A 20,718-nucleotide genomic window follows, 5' to 3' on the forward strand; every position below is an offset into this window, starting at 1 on the left:
AATGTATTTAACATTATCAGCGTTGTTCAAACCATTGCTTGCTTTTCCTATAGTAATTCCCACACAAACTTTGAATAGCTTGTGCAGTCTCAGTGTTTTGGAAGGCCACCAAGAATTTGATCTAGAATCGAATGAGCAGTTTGGAGCAAAAAGATTGTTTGAACCTCTCTAATAGAAACCTAGAATACATTTCTTGTAAATAAATGCTGCTAATGCTTTTATCAAAAGCGTCCAAACCAACTTGGTTTTATTCTAGCAAACAATTACCATATTTTCTCGTCCTAGTATTTCATTCGTTGTAGTGACATTTTAACCAAAGACACATTAAAGACCTCCATGTCCCTTGCAGTTGCCCAAAATTTTATGGCTCATAAGGTAATCTAGAATGCCGTGAAAAGTGTACTGCGATCTGTCAAACTTGGGTACCTTTTGCACTACCGAGGGACCAAATGCAGTACTAGAAGTGGTACCCATTCTGAGCCCGAGTGGGACGGACCTGTTTTAACTATATACAAAAATTATCTGGTATATACGCACCGTACAACATATATCCATACATTTGGGAAAACCACGTGCTCTTATACGCATGTGTGCAGTTGTTTACATCCGGTTCATAGTATCGGCATGCAAGACCAGCTGATCGGGTTGAACGGTGTACGTTTTCCTACACATAGCCTGTCAGCTGTGAAAGATTTTCCTCATCTACGCTCCGCTTTCCACCAGATTTTCCTCATGCTGGAGAATGCATAGCGAAATGTTTGCCACTGCGAATTATCGATTTTTCATCTCATCAGCCATCTTGAACGGCTGGAGCATTTCGTCGAGCAGTAAAAATAGTCTTAAAACTGTGAAAAACGAGTTTAGTGCATTGAATTTTGCTGTGAAAGTTTTTAATATAACTTGTTTATTTGTTTGCGGGTATAGAAAAGTAGTAACAATTGTTCGTTTTTATAATATAAGATATCTAAAGAAATGGGTGTGTTGTGAAAGTTACATAAGGTCTTGGATGTAGGAAAATTTAGATTGATGGTATTAAGTAGATCAACAAAAAGGAAATAACAAATGACGGGAAGTTTTAGAGTTCAGCTCGTTAATATGGGCACCAGAGGAGCTGCATGTAAGTATCTGAAAATAATGAGAACTGTGATAACGGAATAAGATATGATTCTTTTATTACAGTTCAAGCTAAATTGCGATGTCTACATGAATATCACGTACGACTGCTTAGTAATCAAATTCCAACACCATCTGGATCTGATATTGCGAACACTATTAAATATTTTTCGCAGACGCTTCTTAGTAAGTATTGAAAATTCAGAAAGCATGTAAGTAAACCATATAAAAAGTAAGTAAAATCATATTCACACTGGCGAGCTACGAGCATAATTACACTGAAGACTATTTTTTTTACTTCTGCATTCCGTAGTGTGGAAATAATAACATTCTTGCTCCAGTTCACTTTTCTGATACCATTTGAGCCCATAATAACTGTTATTTATGTAGCGCCAGCCGTTCAAAGTTGATTTAGAATTTTCTAAGGGAAACTCACATTTGCAAAGAAAAATCATTAATGGTCTGAAATTAAGCCCTATAAGTAGAAAAGAACCATCGAGAAATTTTTCAGATATTCTTTCGAGAATGCCTCCTGAGATTTCTCCAGGCATTCCTCCAATAATTTCTCAAACAATTCATCCTGAAGTACCCACAGTAATCCATGATTTACTCCAGAATAGTAATCAATAAACGCCCCGGTTATTCTAGTAGGAATTTATTCAGAGATTCTTTAAAGAGTTTGTATAAAAATGTTTCCATAATTGCATTTTTTCTGCAATTCCTCTACGGATTCTTAAAGGAATTGCATCACAAATATATCTAAAGGTTCCTTAAAAATTTTCTTCAAGATTTTCTCCGAACAATAAAATATGGGAAAGATGACCTCACATTGAAAACAATAGAAAAACAATCTCCATCAGTGATTATAAAACTAAGCTTTGAGTTTTCAAGTGCACAAGTTTGGAGAATCTGATAACCGTTCGCGTTGAAAATCAATCAAATGGCTTGCTTGCTGGTGGTGACTAATGGGATAGATTTTCAACGCGGAGCGTTATTTGGTTTTCAAGACTTGTGCTCTTAAAAATTTGAGTTGTGGCTTCGTTCTATAATCACCTTGAAGTATTTTTTATAGGAAAAAATCACTCCCAAAAAATTAACGTGACAAACACCATTTCAAGCCGATAAAAATATGAAAAAATAATATTCCTGAACAGATATGAATCGGTACTTATTTTTCAACATAAATCAATTGTTTTTGGAATACAAATATGTGTATTTCGAATAAAATCGAACGAATTACATAAAGTATATAGGGCGTTACATACTTCTAGGTGCTAAATGTTATATGGAAATTTCTTACTTTGATTATAAAAAAGGCCCAAATTTGATAAACTGAATCTCAATAAGAGATTTGACCCCACATTCATGTTCTATTATAACTAGGCTATCAAGGATAACTGATGAACTTATTATACTTGGCTTCATTAAATCGTGATCGTAGAACAGATTGTTTGTGAGTGTTTCAAAAAATAATAAATTCTCGTCAATATTTATATGAATAAAAAGCCTCAAATGTCCTCGATTCTAACAAAAATAGCTCAGACATATACATAAAATACGCTTTACTTTTGCATTCGTTTTGCTTAACTGATTAACAGAAATAATTTTATTCCGTTTATTATATTGTGGATCCTGCACTATCAAAGTTAATCGCATTATCAAAGTTACCCCGTTTTACGGCATTCGATATCGGAAATGTGTCAAACTTACTGCTTAACCGCTCTACCAGCAGCTTCATTTTTATTCAAATCGCGATAACTTTTTGTTTCTATATATTTTGAACCTTTTCTCACAAGCTCTCAAAAAACTCTTCTTGTTTTAGAACATGTGTCGATATTAATAACACAGCGTAACAAAAATCACATTTTTGCGTGTCTCAAGGATCAAGTTATGTGTCTCGAGTAGATTTGAGGTTGCTGAATCTGATGCCATTTTCAGACATGTTCCAGCACGTCACAATTTTTAGCTACAGGTCGCCAAAGTTGTATAAAACACTGATTTTATTGATGTTGACATAAAATTTAAAGTATAATTTATCAAACTTTTTTGTGATCTAATCCACCAAGTATGCTATTTTGCACTTAAACTTTCTTTTTAGATATAATTTGGTTGAAATTGCACGATTAAATTCAGATTAAAACGGTTTTTTCGACATGCTTGCTGTCTCCATATAAAATTCTTCGTTTCTCTTATATGGGAAAATACAATACTTTTTTAAACTATCAAAATATATTTTTTCCGCATCAAAAGTATTATAAACTTTGCCGGTAAATGTTGTTATGTAAAGTTTGAACTCTGTGGCAAATTAAGCAAATAAATTGTCTTACAAGCTGGCAAACTTGCATGCAAGTTGGTTAACATAGTCATTTTTTGCATTTTCAACAGCCAATATCTCAAAAACTAGACGTGCTATGGTATTTTTGAAAACGGCAATGGATTCGGCAACCCTTAATCAAGTAAATAGCGGTATTTTGATGCTTGAGACAAAAACGTGTTCCGCAGTGTAATTGGTCATCTGGATCCGCAGATATTCCTAAATTCCTTGGGGGACCGACTCGTAGCTATAACCCACGTAAATACATAAGAATACAGATTTTTTATCGTATTGGGATATTCACTCCTCGGAGTGATACATTAATGCGAGTTTATGTTGTGAAAAAATGAAGCAAATTGGTGCAGCCGTCTTTGAGTAATGAGTAATGTTTCTGATACCACACTGGACAAATAAAGATCTTGGAAATAAAAAAAAAACTCATATTTCTCCAAGAACACTAAACCAATATGTATGATTGTTTTCAGAGTAGCTCCTTATTACCTGGCATTGTATAGAACACATTTTATTTAATTTTAATTTATTTTTTGATAAATTGACTAAAAACAAAATGACCGCCAAAAACATTTTATATGGAGAATGTCGGTCCCCCAAGGAACATCGGAATATCTTCAAAACCAGATCACCAATGATTAATATCGACACGGATTCTTAAATTAGAATAGTTTTTTGAGGTCTTGTAAAAATATGGTGCAAAAATATCGAGAAACAAAAAAGCTAGTTTAGTTAGTATTTCTGTTATTAATCAAATTATTATATATTTACCACCTTTTTCTTTCCAGCTGTTCTTAAGGATGTACCCTGCTCACCGCTTGAAATGATCAAAGACCCATCCCTCGATCAATCAAGGATGTCCAGCTACCCAAACCTGGAATACCAAAATTTGTATAATGCACTTACAATGCTGTTAGATGTCGCATCCAGTATCCAAAACGGGCTGAATTTGTTCGGAAAAGCATTGCTACAATGTCTTGGCTGCATTCTACCCTTCCTGGACAAGGACCTAATTGATAACCTTCCCTATCTAGCTGCTTCCAGTATTTCTGTTCTTCCACCGTCGTTACACCAAGATATTATAAATTACTTGTGTTACTACATATTGCCGTTCACGATCAGTAAGTAAAAAGATATCAAATATTGAACAATAATTACTACAATTAAACCGTTTCAGCTCGCCAAAGTGACGATGATCAGGAATGCCATGCATGTCAATCGGTGTCTGCTGTTATAATGTTAGTGTTCCAGTATTCTAATAATCCTGCACACCATTGTCAGCTTCTAGAATCTTTAATGAGACTGAAGCATAACGTCGTGAAAGATTTGCTTTGCGTAATCGCATATGGTACTTCGGCAAGTCGAGCTTCGGCTGCAAAATTGCTGTTTTACTATTGGCCCGCATTTGATCCTAATCTCTTTGATCGTAAAGGACTGTTGTGCAAATTTACCAACAATTTGGTGCCTTTTGTCTGTCAAAGAGAGTCATGCCCTAATGCTGGTAATGCTGAGGCCGTTAAAGTGTGCTATAATCATTGCATTAGTATATTGTACGCCGTTGATTCGCCTCCACCGTTGTATTTGTGCATAGAATGTGCTAATGAGATACACCGAGACCATCCAGATCTTTCGTTTGGTGATATACTGCATCCGATGCAACAGGTATCAATGATATGTGAGAACAAGGTAACATGCAAAGTATATAATCGTCTTGACATTCTAATGATTATCTTCTATCCAATTTACTTCTCAGAATTGCAGGTCAAGCGATAAATCAGCAGTGTCGATTTGTTTTTCAAGCGAATGCGCCAGTTACAACGGTAATCACCCTATTAGATATTGTGCTCAGTGTCATGGCAACCGACACAACAGTAGGCGTGGAATTGATCACATTGTACATCGCAGCCTTCCACCGATGATGATGATGGATGCTGAGATGCAAACTTACATGGTAGAAGCCGTTATAAGCCTCCTCAGGGAAGCGAAACCCTTGAATTTGGATTTCGGTAGAGATTCCTCGAGTGATTCTAAGGGTAGTGCCGGAAATGGAACGCAAGATACACTAACCTTGGAAGATCGGCAACTACTGGGGCGATATGGAATATGGCTTTTAGTTGGCCGATGCAAACCTACTGTCGACACACCAATTGAAATTCTTGGCCGTTTATTATCAATGCTATTCCATTGGTTTCACATAACTGCATATTCGTATGATGGGCAAGCTGAAAGCACTTTGGAAAAACTTAAGCTGGAACACGTTTGCGGCTGGTTGAAGGATGTTTGCGATAGTCACTACAAAGACTTCATTGACTGCCTCCTTCCTCATCCACCTGAATACTCTAGAGTTGGAGGCCATTGGGATACACTTGCTTCTAGAACATCACATCTCAAGGAAGGTCTTCAGCGTTTGATATGTCTGATACCGTACGAGATTATTACACAACAAATTTGGGATACTGTAATGCCACACTGGATGGAAGCAGTCACGAACGATGTACCGGAGAAGGAGTTACCCGAATTGAAAATTGTGCTGAGTAAAATTCTAGATCCTGATATGTCCCCACTAGGATTCGATGCCAAAGCAATGTACAATTTTGTGACCATTCGCTTCGAGAAAACCACCGCCAAAGTTCAACAGCAGGCTTTGCACTGGTTGCAAAATTTGACCAAACTTGAAATTCTAATTCCCCTAACGCAATTATTTGCCATGTTTGGAGATGGTGTACGCATCATGAAGCATGGAATGCAAGCTGAATTCCATTCAGATAAGATTGGAAAAGGAAGCAGCTCGAAGATTACACGAGATAGAGAGCTGCAACCACCCAGAAGAAGTTCAATATGTATGTTGGAGATTTGTATTTTCTTGTTTGTGTTTTGATTTTTAAAAATATTATTTTTAGCACCTGTGGTGGAGGACGATTCCGGAAACACTTCCGCAATTTCGGATGATGAGGCACCAATATCAAGGCACACTGAATTTTCAACGGATGCCGAGCATAATTTAACATGTTGCATTTTAATGCTTGATATATTACTGAAACAGGTAAGAAGAGGCTTCAACGAAATAATTCACTACGTTAAAATTAGTACTTCCAAGAAATGCATCTACTTAAATCAATCACCAAAACATTTACCAGTACCAGGGCACCCTCCACAGTATTTTACTCTGCCTACGCTACCCAGAGCAATGGTGCATTTTGCAATTTCTCCGAGAAAATCATTTGACCTTTATCAGTCTCAATCCTGATGTTGAATAAGGGCGCGTTTTTTTTTTTGTTTTTTTTTTTTACAAGGGGGAAATCTGCAAACAGATCTCCTGAGAAGGTGAATTAGGCAATGCGGGGATGACGTACCAACGACGACCCGCTAAAACCAGCTCATGCACTGTACTTGAGCAATTCTTTTTGAATTGCTCAAGTGGTGTACAGTGCATCGACATTACTTTTGGCCTCAGACCCTTATCTCCCCGGAACCCGACCCTTACGGTATTTCTTCGGGGAGGGGCCAGTGCATATAGCACAACACATGTAGCAGAAGTAGCCTAGGCAAACTGCTTCTCCTAGCCGACTTAAACAATGTTACAAGGGATCAGCCTCGGCAGGGCTAATCCTCTGCAGCCAACTCTTGATCGGCGCGCCATAGGCGCTGCAATTCTAACATAATGTGAGTGACAGCCGTAGTTACTGCAGTCCAGCACTCAGCATTCTCTAAATAATATTGTCAGGGGACGTGTCCCCTCCGCATGTAGCGAGCATGCGACCTCTCACAACAATGAAACGGGGACAATCGAACACGACATGCTCCGCTGTTTCCTCCACACCACCACAATTGGGGCACGCAGGAGATTCTGGTATTCGCGGTATCTCTTTAGATACCGTCCGGTATGCACTTGCTACTCTTAAGCACATTAACCTGTACGTGCTTTCCAACCGCTTTAGGTTTCTGCTTGTTCTAAGCGCTTTTGACAAGCTAACAATCTTAACACCAGTCGGAAGGGGCAGCCTCAGTACTTCATCGTACATCGCATTCGATAACAGCGGGCTCAGGATTGAACCTTGAGGTACTCCCGCGGTAATTCGAACGCTTTTCTGCCCCTCCTCTGTGTCGTACAGTAGAATCCTACCATCAAAATAGCTTTCTAGAAGCTTACACAACTGCACCGGTACCTTGAGGAGGTGAAATGCGTGTGCTATTGCTTCTGGTCAAGTTTAAAGGCTCTCATCTTGGCTTCTAAGGCTCCGATTGATCTGTAATTTACACCAAAGTAGCTTAAAATTTGCTAAACTGAGAATTCAAAGTTTCTCATAAACAAACTTTTGAGTTATCGAAAATGTCAAATTTTGACAAAGGTAGTAAAATGTGCAGTTTGATAATTGACACTCATGTTTGTAGAAGTCTTCCCAAACGAGCACCGAACACGTTGGTTCAGGCGGTTTCGTACCCTCCTTGTACACTCTTCTCGTGTGCAAGCCGAAACGCTCGAACCTGAACCTAAACCCAAACATGTGTAAAGTGAACATCGGTTCAAACGCCGGTTCTAAAACCGGTCCATTCGTACCTCGATTGCAACCGGTTCAAATTTTGGTGCAAATCTTCGGTTGCATCCGGGGTGGCACAAACGAACAGACAGAAAACAGTTGATATCCACGCTTGTCAATTTCTACGTATCGTGTCTTGTTGTTTGATATAGTAAAATCCTTGTTTTTTTATGAAGTTATCGCTAAATGTTACCTAAAATATTAATCTTAGTTGATCTGCCTTAAGTAAACTTTTATTCAAGCCTTGAGGGTCTTGCGATTTGAACCAAGAAGTTCCATATACGATCGTAGAAATTTATCCGCGTGGATTTCAATCGTTCTCTGTCTGCTCTGAGCCATTATTTACCTTAGTTTGAATCGAAGTACACATGTACCGGGTTCGGGCTGATACCCTGGTGCAGAGACGAAGCGCGTTTGCGGTTCAACACAAGTTGCAAGGTTCAGATCAAAGTTCCACATCGGTTCTGTTCATGGGAAGACTGGTTTGTAGAATAACATATTTCAGTGAAACTGATTGTTTTCAATATATTCATAAAATATATGCCATTTTATTCAAAATGATTGATTTTTTATAATTCCTAAGCCTTGTGTTTCAATAATTGTAATTGAAAAATCATTTTGTTTTTGATAGGCAGTGAAAATTTCAGATCGGAGCACTAGAAGTCGTAATCCAGACCTTCAAACTTGACTTACAAACGAGTTGTCGTACACTGCATTTCATAAGACCTTCCGCTAATTGTACGCAACACTGACATACACATTTATTGAAAGATATAAATATTCACTGATCCACTCCACTCCATTTAAAATACTCGTCAAAGTTTAAATTAAACAACTATTATAGATATAGATGCTATTATAAAAAGTAAAGTAAAGGTTTAATAAATAATTGCGTTTTTTTTTCAGATGGAACTGCAAGATATCGAACAACATAGCGGAATTTACACTACTGTCTGCGATGGCGTATGTAGATTACTGAAATGTATGGTTACGGCGGCGAAAGTAGGATTAGGAAATCATATTTGCTCTTCAAAAGTAATCAAACTTAATTCTATTAATATTGTGTCGTTAAGGTAGAAACTGATTTATTCAAAATATCTCAGGAATGTGGATACTGTGAAGCATCAGTAATGTGGCATCAACTATCGACAAAGCTCGTGCAATATCTGGCACCGTTGGATGCGGTTAGACCACCGGACGTAATTTACTTCAACTCCTTTTATATTACATTATCTAACCTAGATATACTTTTCAGGCCCCATTACCGGAAATTATAGACGATGAAAAACCGTCGCGGAAGAGCCCACCCGAATCTGAAAAAGAAAGTAAGAACAGAGATCGCGATGTTTCCCTTTCCATGGCACCTCTACCCATACCACTTGGACCCCTAGGTAAGATAAAGTGTAACAAAAGTGTTTAAATAAAATTCACTTTAATTAGTCAACTTTTATGGACTATCTCTACCTCAAATCACAACAAGTCAATTAGTAATCACTGTTACCACTAATGCAATTGCAATTCTCCATCATTCTTTTTATTTATTTTAAAAACTATCAAAACCAACTCACTAAACTCTCTACAACATCACTAAATTTATTTATTATTGCAAGAATAGTTGTACCATCTATCCTAGATGACGTTGGGAAAATTATAATAATGGCAGGTGAATGAAATTACACACTATAGCAGAAATACACGCCTAAAGTTACACCAAAGTTTGTGAGTTTTGTATTGCTAACAACCGTTGATCGCTTCAGTTTTCATTATGCACTTTCCAAATTATCAATCATTTCTAGAGAAAATGTTTATTATTTTTTATCGATGAAGATTCCTTTGCCTTTGACAAAATTCTACACATTGCACTCTGATCATACTCGATTTTCACTCTTAGGGCATTTAATTTCCAGATTTACAAAACGACTTAAGTCAGATTTTCAACTTTCGAAACCTAAACACTACTTACGACGCTCCGTTATATCTAGAGACAACGCCTGAAATCAGCAATATTTTGCTGAAATTTGCCGAACTGATATTTTCAGCAAATCGAATTGCTGAGTTTCCGTACCGTTTTAATTTATATTACGGACGCTTAAGGCCTCAGTGAAGTATAACTTATCAAAAAGCATGTAAAATAAATCATTCTGTATGATTCCTCCGCGTTATCAAGCCTTAAAACCACTTAACTTTTGAATGGTGGGTGAAGATTTTGATTGCGCATAGTGAATTATTTCTCGCGTTGAGTATCATACAGGCGTATCTACAGTGATCGATTTCTCTTCGTCGATTTTCTCTTTGGCTTAGTACACGAAACTCAATCAATTTTCGGAAAATTTTATGATGCTGCATGACGGAGGACAATGACTAATTTCTATCAAATCAAAAACAGCTGTCGAAACCATTCGTCCGGATAAGTAATTTCCAAAAGAGAAAATCGACGAAGAGAAATCGATCACTGCAGATACGCCCTTATGATACTGAACGCGAGATTTTAAATAAATAGAAATATGTGGACTTTTCACGATTCTTATTTCGGCCGCGTGCTTACTTTTGCCTCAAATTCTGGACACTTTGATTCGAATTCCGGACAGCTCATGAGAATCATAATCGGAAAAGTCAAATCATTAATTGGAATTTCCAAGCAACTAAAGAGACATCTAAGGCAGCTAGGCATTATAAATTTTTATCGATATCTATGGAAAATGCTTATTAAAACGAGCCTCGAAAGTGAGAACATTTGAACAGCAAAAATTTAAACATTTCGTGTGAAATGTTTCCCATACAAAGTAGAGTGTCCGGAATTTGAAGCTGTCCGTAATATGAATCAAAACGGTAGAAACCTGCTGATTTTCCAGCATTCTGCACTGAAAATCAGCATTCGGTTTACTAAAAATAACAGCTTGGTAAATTTCAGCAAAAAATTGCTGATTTCAGCAAACAATAATTTAGTGATAGCTCGTAGCAACGAATGAAAACGATGCACTAGGGTGTTTTATGTATTTTGGACAGAGCGTTACGCGTATATAATTTGGTCACTTCCATTTGATTTTGCTGTAAATGACCAAATTATATATGCGTAACGGTCTGTCCAAATTACTTTGATTACCCTACTTGAGTCGATTTTACACTGGTACGAAAACGACGTAAGTAATTGAATAAAACGGTGTATCATTTAATCAATAATGTGTATCAATAATAGAAACTCCCTAGTTTTTGAACACGTGCTAATTGCATGCAAAAAAACAGCGAAAAATGTTCAAAAGGAGATTAATTTAAAAAATAGCTTGTGGAGACAGGTTGTGATTTTTTTTTTATTATTTTCCTAAAACCGTTTGAATGTTACTTACGTCAATTTTTTCAAGTTTAACCAAGAATCAGATAACAAATTGGTTACTAAGTAACAAAACAGAATTAATCGATCGGCTTCCATTTACTGAGATTTTATGTAATTTGCCGACTCCTCGGCTGTTCAAATCTCGATTAAAATAAGCCGAGATTTGGCATTCTGAATTAAGTGTGTCTAACTAACATATCATAAGAAAGCTTACACTTTAGAATTACTTTATTTTCGATCAACCTTTCAAATTTGATCACTTCCAAATTCACATAGACTACAACTGGAAAAACTTTGATGAAAAGATTGACTGCTTAAAAACTCAAAGTTGGCAAAAACCTCAACATTTCAGAGAATACAGAAAACAATCTTCAATGACAATTGGAATGTTTAGTGATGAAAAATTCACAGATTTTTGTAGCTTGATCGAAAAAGCACATTTTTCTAAGTGTAACACGATTTTATTGCGCTTCAATATCTTAATTTTGATATAGTAAATAATTGAGAAATATTTCAATCCGTCTACTCAATGACATTTTAATTTACATAGTGACAGCTCGTCTCGAAGTAAAATTTGCCGAGGGGTGATTCAAATACGATTTCCATACTAAATTCAAACGTGTTTTAAAAATAGTTCCAGGTCACGGAAAATTATGAAACTTTAGATTCTGGCTCGGTTTTTAACGTAGAATCAGAATATGTGAAAAAACAGGATACCCCTAAACAAGCCAATTCCCAAAATATGGCAAAATTTGGAGATTTTTTTTTTAATTTATAATATTTAACAGAGTTTTGATTGCATTGTGAACAGTACAGCAGAAACTTTAACACAAGAGTTCAAAGTTTTTAACGAAACATTCAGAAAATAAATAAGTTATAACTTTCAAAAAAACTTTGGAATTAGAATTTTTAGTAAAATGAATAACTATGCAGAAAATAAATTCCAACGCTAGTTAAATATTTAAAGTTACTAGTTACTCTCAAATAAAACAGCAAATGAAAAATGAAAAAAATAATCAGCATAAAAAACTCAAAATTGTTGATGGGAGCTATGGAATTATCAATTTCACCTCCATGAGTTGATGTTTGAAAGGGCTATCGACTCATGTAAATAACGAGTATTGGAACAGCAATGCCATAAAAAGCTGTGCGAGGGGACCATCATAGTAATCATGTAATTTTGTTTTAGTAGGGTTCCATGAGTCGATATCGAGTCCTGGAACATCGACTCATGGAGGTTTCACCATACTCTCTACAATTCGTAATTGGAGGGACCATCGAGCTTTAGAACACAAAATCAATGCAACCACGATTCAAGGTAGCATTGAAAACTAACTTTTACTCTGGTTCTATAATTTGATATAGAGATACGGAATATTGAATTATGGAGAGTTGATGCAACACTTCAGTGCCATTGTGAAATAAAGATGAACAAGCTAATAACATTTTCTTTAGAAATGATCTTGAGGTGCCATGTTGAAAGTGGCTATGATATGACTTTATTGAATTCATGACGCAAGTATAATTTGAATTTTTGCTTTTTGAGAGATCTGGCATGCATTAGAAAGATTGAAAGTTAACTAGAGACATATTAGTTTGTATACACATCTTAGAAGACATGTAGCGTTCAATTATCAATTATAGCTTCATTATCATTATAAGAACTTAGATTTAGAAAGATTTTTAAATAGTGACTTGATATTGGATTTACTTATGCTAGTTTGCTAGACTATTATGCTTAATGTGAACCTTAAGGTTTACGGTCGAAAATTTAGTTAATAAAAACACACTCAAAATAACTATTATACATGTAATTTACACAGCAAGATGCATAGTGGAGTTTTTACAGCACAAATCGTATATAACGAAGGATACTTGCAAATTTATATAATTACGACGAGTGCTTTAAGAACGAGACATTGCATAACAAAAATTAACAATACCACAAGGAAAAAGAATAAGCATATTCAAGTGTCCCAAAGATCAAATTATGTGTCACAAGTTAATTTTGGGTTGCTGAATCTAAACCCGCTTTCAGGAACATTCCAGCACGTCTGTCTACATGTATAGGATTCCATAAAAATGTTAGCCAAATGGAACCCATTAGGATTCTAAAATGATCCTTTTTGGTCATTCAGTTTCTGCTGCAACTTTGATTCAAGGTTAATCTAATATGTGAATTGGCTTCAACAATTTAATAAGATGCTTTTTTTATTAATTTGTGAATAATTATTATCGATCAATTCAGACTAGACTTATGTGTGAGGTTTTTTGAGATATTCATCCCATCATGTACATTTAAATGAATATAAAAGGTTTAAATATTTTAGCTTTAGGTCAGTAGAACATGCAATCAATCAACTTTCACTTGCCCCACTATTACCGAATCGTATCAAATAATGGTGTTTGGTAGTCCAAATAGGGCAGAAACGTTTTCTCTTTCTTATCCCTTAGAATTTGCATGTATTTTACTTATAAAATAGAAGTCCTACTTGAACACGTAATGCTTTATCTTCTGTTTTAACTAATCGATTGTTTTCAATTGATGAATCACAAATTTAATTGTAGGTATCTTCTTACTGCGCATTCGATAAAGTTTGCTTGCTCTTAAGCATGTACACATTCTGATACATGATTTTGTTTGCTATTTTTCATAATCGATTTGCCTTTCGAGTCTTTTAACTAATAAATCCTTTGGCAAGGATAACATTTTATGTTCTATTCCCGTATTGCATTATTCTGTAAATTTTTGATATCAGTCGCGATTTATCACAAATAAGCTTACAGACAATTGCGTAAGGGAATAGACCCATTATCACCGTATACTCACTATATTCCTACAACTTTCTCCACAGGTCCAGTTCCAGTAGCGGTTCCTCAGCCTGAACCTCACTCGGTTGGTGGCGTATTAGTGCATATGCCGCATGTTTGTTCTGTATGTATATTTGATTTTCATTTTCCCTTCATTTAATTAGAATTCAATCAGCAACAATTGATCTAATGAAAATGTTTATATGTGACTATCTTTTTCGAGTGAATCAATCTAACCAGAGCCATCCAAAATATAAATTTTAAATTTTAAAGTGAAAAATTATCTTTATGTTACGTTTCAATTTTTGTCACATTCTTTGGAGGATTATTTCCAATTATTTTAATCTCTCAGATTCCTGATGGTGGACGTGAAAGGGATATTTCACAAATCATCCACGCTACAGATGAGGTACTTTTATGTGTTAACATAAGACAGGAATTGTAAAAACGGCAATCGTTCTGTTCACAAACGTTTTCTACAGTTGTTTCATTTTCTTTCCTTCAGGTGTTTTTCATAAATGGTTTTTAGAAGTATTTGTTACTTTTAAATTCAATATTTATATTCATTCTGTTTGTTTAGTAAGCTCTCATTAGTGTATCAATGTTCCTTTCTTGCACTGTCTGGTCAAAACTACATTTGGTGTGTGGATGTTTAAAATCGATATAACCATGTAAATATAAGCATTTTGATTATCAATTACCCATGTAACTGTTCCAGATAGTAATATGTTTTGCTTTAGAAAAGATCTAATTGTTCTTTTTCATCAATTACTACTTGGAACATCTTTTTATGTTGCTAAAAATATTTCAGTGTCACATTGTATAAACAATGAATATAACTTAGAGTAAACATGTTCTCAATATTTTTGTGGTTTAGTATCCCAAAACTGGTTGGGCTATTACTTCCCGAATATCCTCTCCTCGAATAACCCGTTTCAAACGTTTCGAGATGCCAAACGAATAATAGATTATCTGAGTTTTCTCCCTGCTTTATTTGACACTCGTATTTTCAAATTAGGTACACTGTTCTCGCATTTGTTTCTCCTTTTTTTGACTGAACCCTTTTTTTCTCACTGAAGAGTTGTAACATACTAGTAAAAACATGTGTAAATTGAATAAATCAATACGTTTGATACAAAATTTACATCTTTTAGATACTTATTAGATATGGGATCCAAAGTAGGGTGCAGAACTACTTGGGCACTTCCAAGATTCACTTTGGCAGGGGTTCTCGGCCGAAATGTCTGAAACTTTGCAATAAGCAGCGCTTCGGTACTGTGGTCAAATATGAACTTTTTAGCTTTCAAAAAACCTCACTGCCGAAGTGAATCAAAAGTGCCAAGAATAGGATCCGGCTCCCTATTTCCGGTCGTTTTGTTTTCTTCGTCATGGGGGGCTTTTGTCGGCCAAATCTTCTAAAATTTGGCAGAATGAAATTTTGAATGAATTTTGTGTATATATTCGTGTTTACCATGCCTTTTCATATGTTATAGCTTTTTCGCGTGGCACACTTTGAGGAAACGTTCGCTACTTCGTTTTTGAATATCGCGTCTCCAGTTGAAAGTCGGAATCATCGACACGCGAAATCCGATGTTTCTCTAAATCTATGCGTTGAACCTAACGTCGGGCTTAGTGCGCTGGACACCGGATCCGGTGTGCTACACAGCGCACCTTGCCCGACGTAGCTCCGATGCATGGGTTTGAAGAAAAATTGTTTTTTGCGTGTCGGAAATTCCGGTTTTCAACTGTGCGAATGATAACAGATTCAAAATTGATGTGCAGATCAGAGTTACATGCCAAATTGTACATCCTAAGCGAAGTATGCACTTCAACAGAAAAATAATCGCCTATCTCGATGCGTGGGAAACTTCTTGCAAGAAATGCTCAAGAAAAGCATTTTTCTCTGATCGCAGTACGCAGTTGAAAAGAAATGTCAATTCAAATGGAGCTCACTGTACGAAATTGCTTGACCATTTTTTGGCCAGAAATTTTTACTTTTCTTGAGCGGAACAGCATACTTAGCTTAATGGTCGTTTTTTTCAATCTACAATAAATTCATGTTACTTGCAAGATAAATCAATAACTAAATAGTAGTTTGCAGAATGATGATTTTTCAGCACACGTTTTACATTTATCTAACGAGGCTTGCCGAGGTGGATAATCACGACGAGTGCTGTACAAATCGAGTTTTGCAACGAGTTGCGTACATTTTTTGCAATTTTGTAGAAGACCACTTGAGGGTATCAGAGATGATATCGAAATGCATTCACCATTATTTTGCCATTTTTTTAAAGGTTGTGTCATAACAGTTGCGTAATTTGTATTGTATTGATCAAAATGCATCTTTTAAACTCCTCCCAGCAATCTCTGTCTATTTGAGGATTCGTTTTAAACGCACGGCCGTGCTTCGCTTGGACCCTTTGACAGCTGGTACAAAAACAATTCCCAGACTGACTCTACTGGAGTGTTTCTATTTATAGTCTACATCAGGCCTGCCCAAACTTTTTGGCTCTTTCGTAATAAATGGTTGGTGCGTTCGCAAGAATAGACCAATATAAACATGCTGAATGTCTATTCCATGCTGAAAATTTTTAAATTTATATAAAACTCTTCGCAACTTCTAGCAAGCAAAGCTAAAAACCAGTGCGGATCATTTTTTAGACTAAATTGCGCCGGTAGCTTCGCAGCTTAGTGTTCTTATGAGCAATTCCACAGTTATTAACTGAGAGCTTTCTTTGCCAATTGACCATTTTTGCTTGTGTATATCGTGTGGCAGGTTCGAAGATACTCTATGCCCTGGGATGTCGAGAAAATTTCCAACCCGAAAAGATCCTCGACCGGTGGGATTCGAACCCACGACTCTCAGCTTGGTCTTGCTGAATAGCTGCGCGTTTACCACTACGGCTATCTGCAGCATGGATTAGACAAATATACTACCAAGCTTTCATTTGAGATTAATTTTGTTCATATCGGTCTATTCTTGCGAACGCATCAACCATTTATATGGAAAAAGAGCCAAAAAGGTTGGGCAGGCCTGGTCCACATACATAAGTGCGCATCGTACTCTCGTGCTGTACGTACCGTAATCCGGGGTAACATTGATCATTTTTTTGAATATTTCTTAAATATTTGGTTCGAAAATGCAATAGTTGCAAATTTTATATATTTAAAACAAGTACTGCCACCCATAGCTCGTGAATATATACTTTATTTTGTTTTTTGAAAGGTTTAAGCATGTTAAAAAAAATGTGTTAAGTGATTTTTTTATTTAGCTGATATGGGGTAAAATTGATCACCTATGTAAACAACGTTCGGTAATATTGAAAATGTCGATACTTACTAAAATCATGGCCCCTGAAACCGAATATGAAGGCCAAATGCTTACAAGTCATTTACTTTTTGAGTTATTTTAAAATTAAAAACATCTCGAACCACGGAATACGCCTAAAGGTAGGCAATTTCCTAAGGGAATGTTTCATTCTTAACAGTAATTCGGCAATGTTGCCTAATTGAACATACTTATGAAAGTTTTGACAACGGAATCGTTTTTTTTAGTAAGAACCGCATTTTCCTTGCTCATATCATTTACAGAACTTATGTGAGACATGAATGTTTGGTAGTGTCATCCTTAACCATTGAAATCATTGTTTCGAACAGTTGCCAAATTTACGCATAAGGTAAACGCAATTTTCGCAAAAACTTTCACTTTCATCAGCTGATGAATATAAGAAAGAGAAGCACCATTCATAATTTGGAAATGTTCCATCAATAAATGATAATGTGAACTTTTTATGAGATGGGTCATTCCGATCAATGTTACCCCGCTGATCAATGATACCCCGGATTACGGTACACAAATTCTCTCTGCTCTTGGAAGCTTTCAAAACTATACAAAGCAATAAAACAATACTTCTCAGTGCTACAAAAACAGTACTTTTCAGTGATAAAATAAACGGTACTTTTCAATGGAACCAAAACAGTACCTTTCAATAGTTTTTGTCTACTATTGATCCCTTCACGATTCTTGTTTGGACCGGTGCCTTCGATTTTTCGTTGGACCCGTTAGCGAAAGCTAGCGGTGGTAATCCTTCTTGGACACCGTTTTGGGAAAACTTAGAAGGTCACGTCTTCTTTTGTTTATTCACTAAACATGGTTGCAACTACAATCAAAAGGAAGGGTGGATCTCTGAATTCCAAATTTCCAAAAAGTGGGATTTAAAACTGGCACTAAACGTGGCAATAATTGAAGAAAGGACGTTTCTCCGGAATGCGCGCTTTCTTCCAAGGGTGAAATGGATAATGTTGATAATTGCATCGAAATGAGCAATCAGTTCGATGGTCTAGACAAATTTTCCGAACTCTAAATCGAAGCAGTCTCTAGCCCAGGCTCTTTGATTCAAGTGAGGAAGCAAAGAGCGCCGCCTATCGTGGTCAGTTGTTCAGAATTTGGAGTTTTTGAGCAGGAGATCTTGAACTTCATCAGGGGAATCAAGGTTTCCTTCCAAATCGCAAAGAAAAGAGACTGTCGCCTTTTGCCGGAAACTCTTAAAGATCCTAAAGAACTTCTTCTCAAACATCTTGAAGACACTGCACAATTTGTTTACTTGTGATGACAAAATTGAACGTTTGTTCAGAGTTGTCTTGAAAGGTCTCTCAAGTGACTTTAAGTTTCCTGAAGAGATCAAAAATGGAATAAATGATTTACTTGAATCACTAATCAAAGTTTCAGAGCAAAGCAGTGGTTCTTTCGATTAGCACTGGTGAAAAATCAATTTGAGCCATTATTGTTTCATTTTCATCTTAAGACACTTTGAAACAACCGAGTATTTGGAAACGTGTGTGAATCACGAATTGAAAATTTAGTTTAGCTGGATTGATAGAGTGTGTTGTTTTACTTTATGATTTCTCGTGGTAAAGCGCCTGCAGGCACTACAGGTTTTGTCCATGACGTAGAGGCGAAATTTAATTGGATTGAAAATGTATGGATGTTACCTACTATCTGCTTAGGTGTAGATTGATAACCTTTTACAGTATTTGATCGTCAATAATTATCGTTATATTTCCAGATTATGACAGCAACTGTCGAGACTGTATCCGAGCAGTTGGATTTAGCCGCTATAATACCATCGGAGAAGGTGGTCACAGCTGTAGCGCGATCCGTGACGCTGTCAGATGCAGACGTTGGTAAGATTTGTATCTACAAAAAATAGATACGTTATGTTTCTTAAGATAACCAGGATAGATTGTATGACCGTTTAGAAGGGACTGTGAAAATCAAAAAAAAAGGATAGCTGGATCAAAATTTTCCACGATTAAAAATTTCTTGAAATTTGTCTGTAGAGTGCCGGTGCCATTAGTGGACTACCTAAGCTATAAAAAATCATAACAAAATAACGAAAAGCCCTAACAGAGATCTTTTGGCGTCAACAGAAAGATTCAACCTCTACTATATGGTAAAAATATAAAAAGAGTGATAAAACTTATTTTTTAACATAAAATCGCTTGAGCCACTATTGGTACACGTGTTCCAGTAGTTGCGCTAGTGCTCCAGTAGTAGACATTCGGGAATGATACAAGGAATTTTAAACAAAATGGTAAATTTTTACATAGGTTTAACATTTTTCCCTCGGAACAGCAACTAATATCTTTCGAATGAATCACAAAGATCATCTCTGGGACTTTTCTTCATTTTTATACATCCATTTTAAAAACTGCTTCCAACCGTTGATCCACTACTGGAACACGACGGCTACTATTGGTGCAAGGGAGCCAATTTTTTACGTAAACTTATTATTTATATGACTTTTTGATAAGATAAAAAGCTGAAATTTGGTAAATCGACTAAACTAGAGGCGATCTATCCACCAAAAATAGCATATGTCGTTTTTATCGAAAAATGTACGTTTTATTCCATAGTCCAATCTACTGGTACATTACAACCATTGGTACCGGCACCCTAACATTAAAACACATTTTAAGCTAAAACTTAAAATGGAACACGTGTCCGGACACTATAATTCAGGTGATGTGTAGGGACGCCAAGTGCTTGAATGCAGTATCTAAGGTTGTCACTCTGATTGTTCTGGAATATGAGAGTCGGTTACAGAGAGTTAGTCCTACCGACTACCGAGGCTGTTCCCCTGTAACAATGTTTGGATCGGCTAGGAATAGTAGTTTACAGAACAAGTTGCAGAATGATGATTTTAACAGCACGAGTCGTAAATTTATCCTACGAGGCTTGCCGAGTTGGATAATTACGACGAGTGCTGTAAAAATCGAGTTCTGCAACGAGTTACGTACAACATTTTTTGCAATTTCGTAGAAGACCACTTGAGGGTATCAGAAATAATATCGGAATGCATTCACCATCATTTTACAATTTCTGAAAAATGATTTTGTAATGATTCATTACGCAACTCAAAACAGTTGCGTAATGAGAAAGCGTTGCGTAATGAATCATTACAGCACTGGTTTCAGTTGCGTAATGACTATTCCCGCACTGCATACTTCAGTGCAGGAAAGTAGGCCGTTTCATGACAGATTGGCGTGATGAAAATCAGCCTATTACGATGAGAAATTGCAAAAAAGTAGCTTGCGTT

At 36.3% G+C, this 20,718-nt stretch overlaps 1 protein-coding gene across 1 annotated transcript in view; it reads left to right on the forward strand.

Annotated features, from left to right (window-relative positions):
- The first annotated feature begins 757 nt into the window (after positions 1 to 757).
- LOC5580158 (protein unc-79 homolog) overlaps positions 758 to 20,718 on the forward strand; it is a 34,192-nt gene continuing 14,231 nt past the window's right edge. Inside the window, exons 1-13 of the mRNA XM_021850749.1 lie at positions 758 to 1,117; positions 1,180 to 1,299; positions 4,228 to 4,560; positions 4,617 to 5,125; positions 5,193 to 6,279; positions 6,340 to 6,482; positions 8,884 to 9,012; positions 9,081 to 9,176; positions 9,233 to 9,368; positions 9,593 to 9,640; positions 14,164 to 14,243; positions 14,472 to 14,528; positions 19,186 to 19,303. Of these exons, the coding sequence (XP_021706441.1) occupies positions 1,063 to 1,117; positions 1,180 to 1,299; positions 4,228 to 4,560; positions 4,617 to 5,125; positions 5,193 to 6,279; positions 6,340 to 6,482; positions 8,884 to 9,012; positions 9,081 to 9,176; positions 9,233 to 9,368; positions 9,593 to 9,640; positions 14,164 to 14,243; positions 14,472 to 14,528; positions 19,186 to 19,303 (2,911 nt within the window). The 5' untranslated portion in view covers positions 758 to 1,062. The remainder of the gene's footprint in view (positions 1,118 to 1,179; positions 1,300 to 4,227; positions 4,561 to 4,616; positions 5,126 to 5,192; positions 6,280 to 6,339; positions 6,483 to 8,883; positions 9,013 to 9,080; positions 9,177 to 9,232; positions 9,369 to 9,592; positions 9,641 to 14,163; positions 14,244 to 14,471; positions 14,529 to 19,185; positions 19,304 to 20,718) is intronic.

The sequence above is a fragment of the Aedes aegypti genome, chromosome 3 (assembly GCF_002204515.2).
Source record: "Aedes aegypti strain LVP_AGWG chromosome 3, AaegL5.0 Primary Assembly, whole genome shotgun sequence".
Taxonomy (NCBI): domain Eukaryota; kingdom Metazoa; phylum Arthropoda; class Insecta; order Diptera; family Culicidae; genus Aedes; species Aedes aegypti.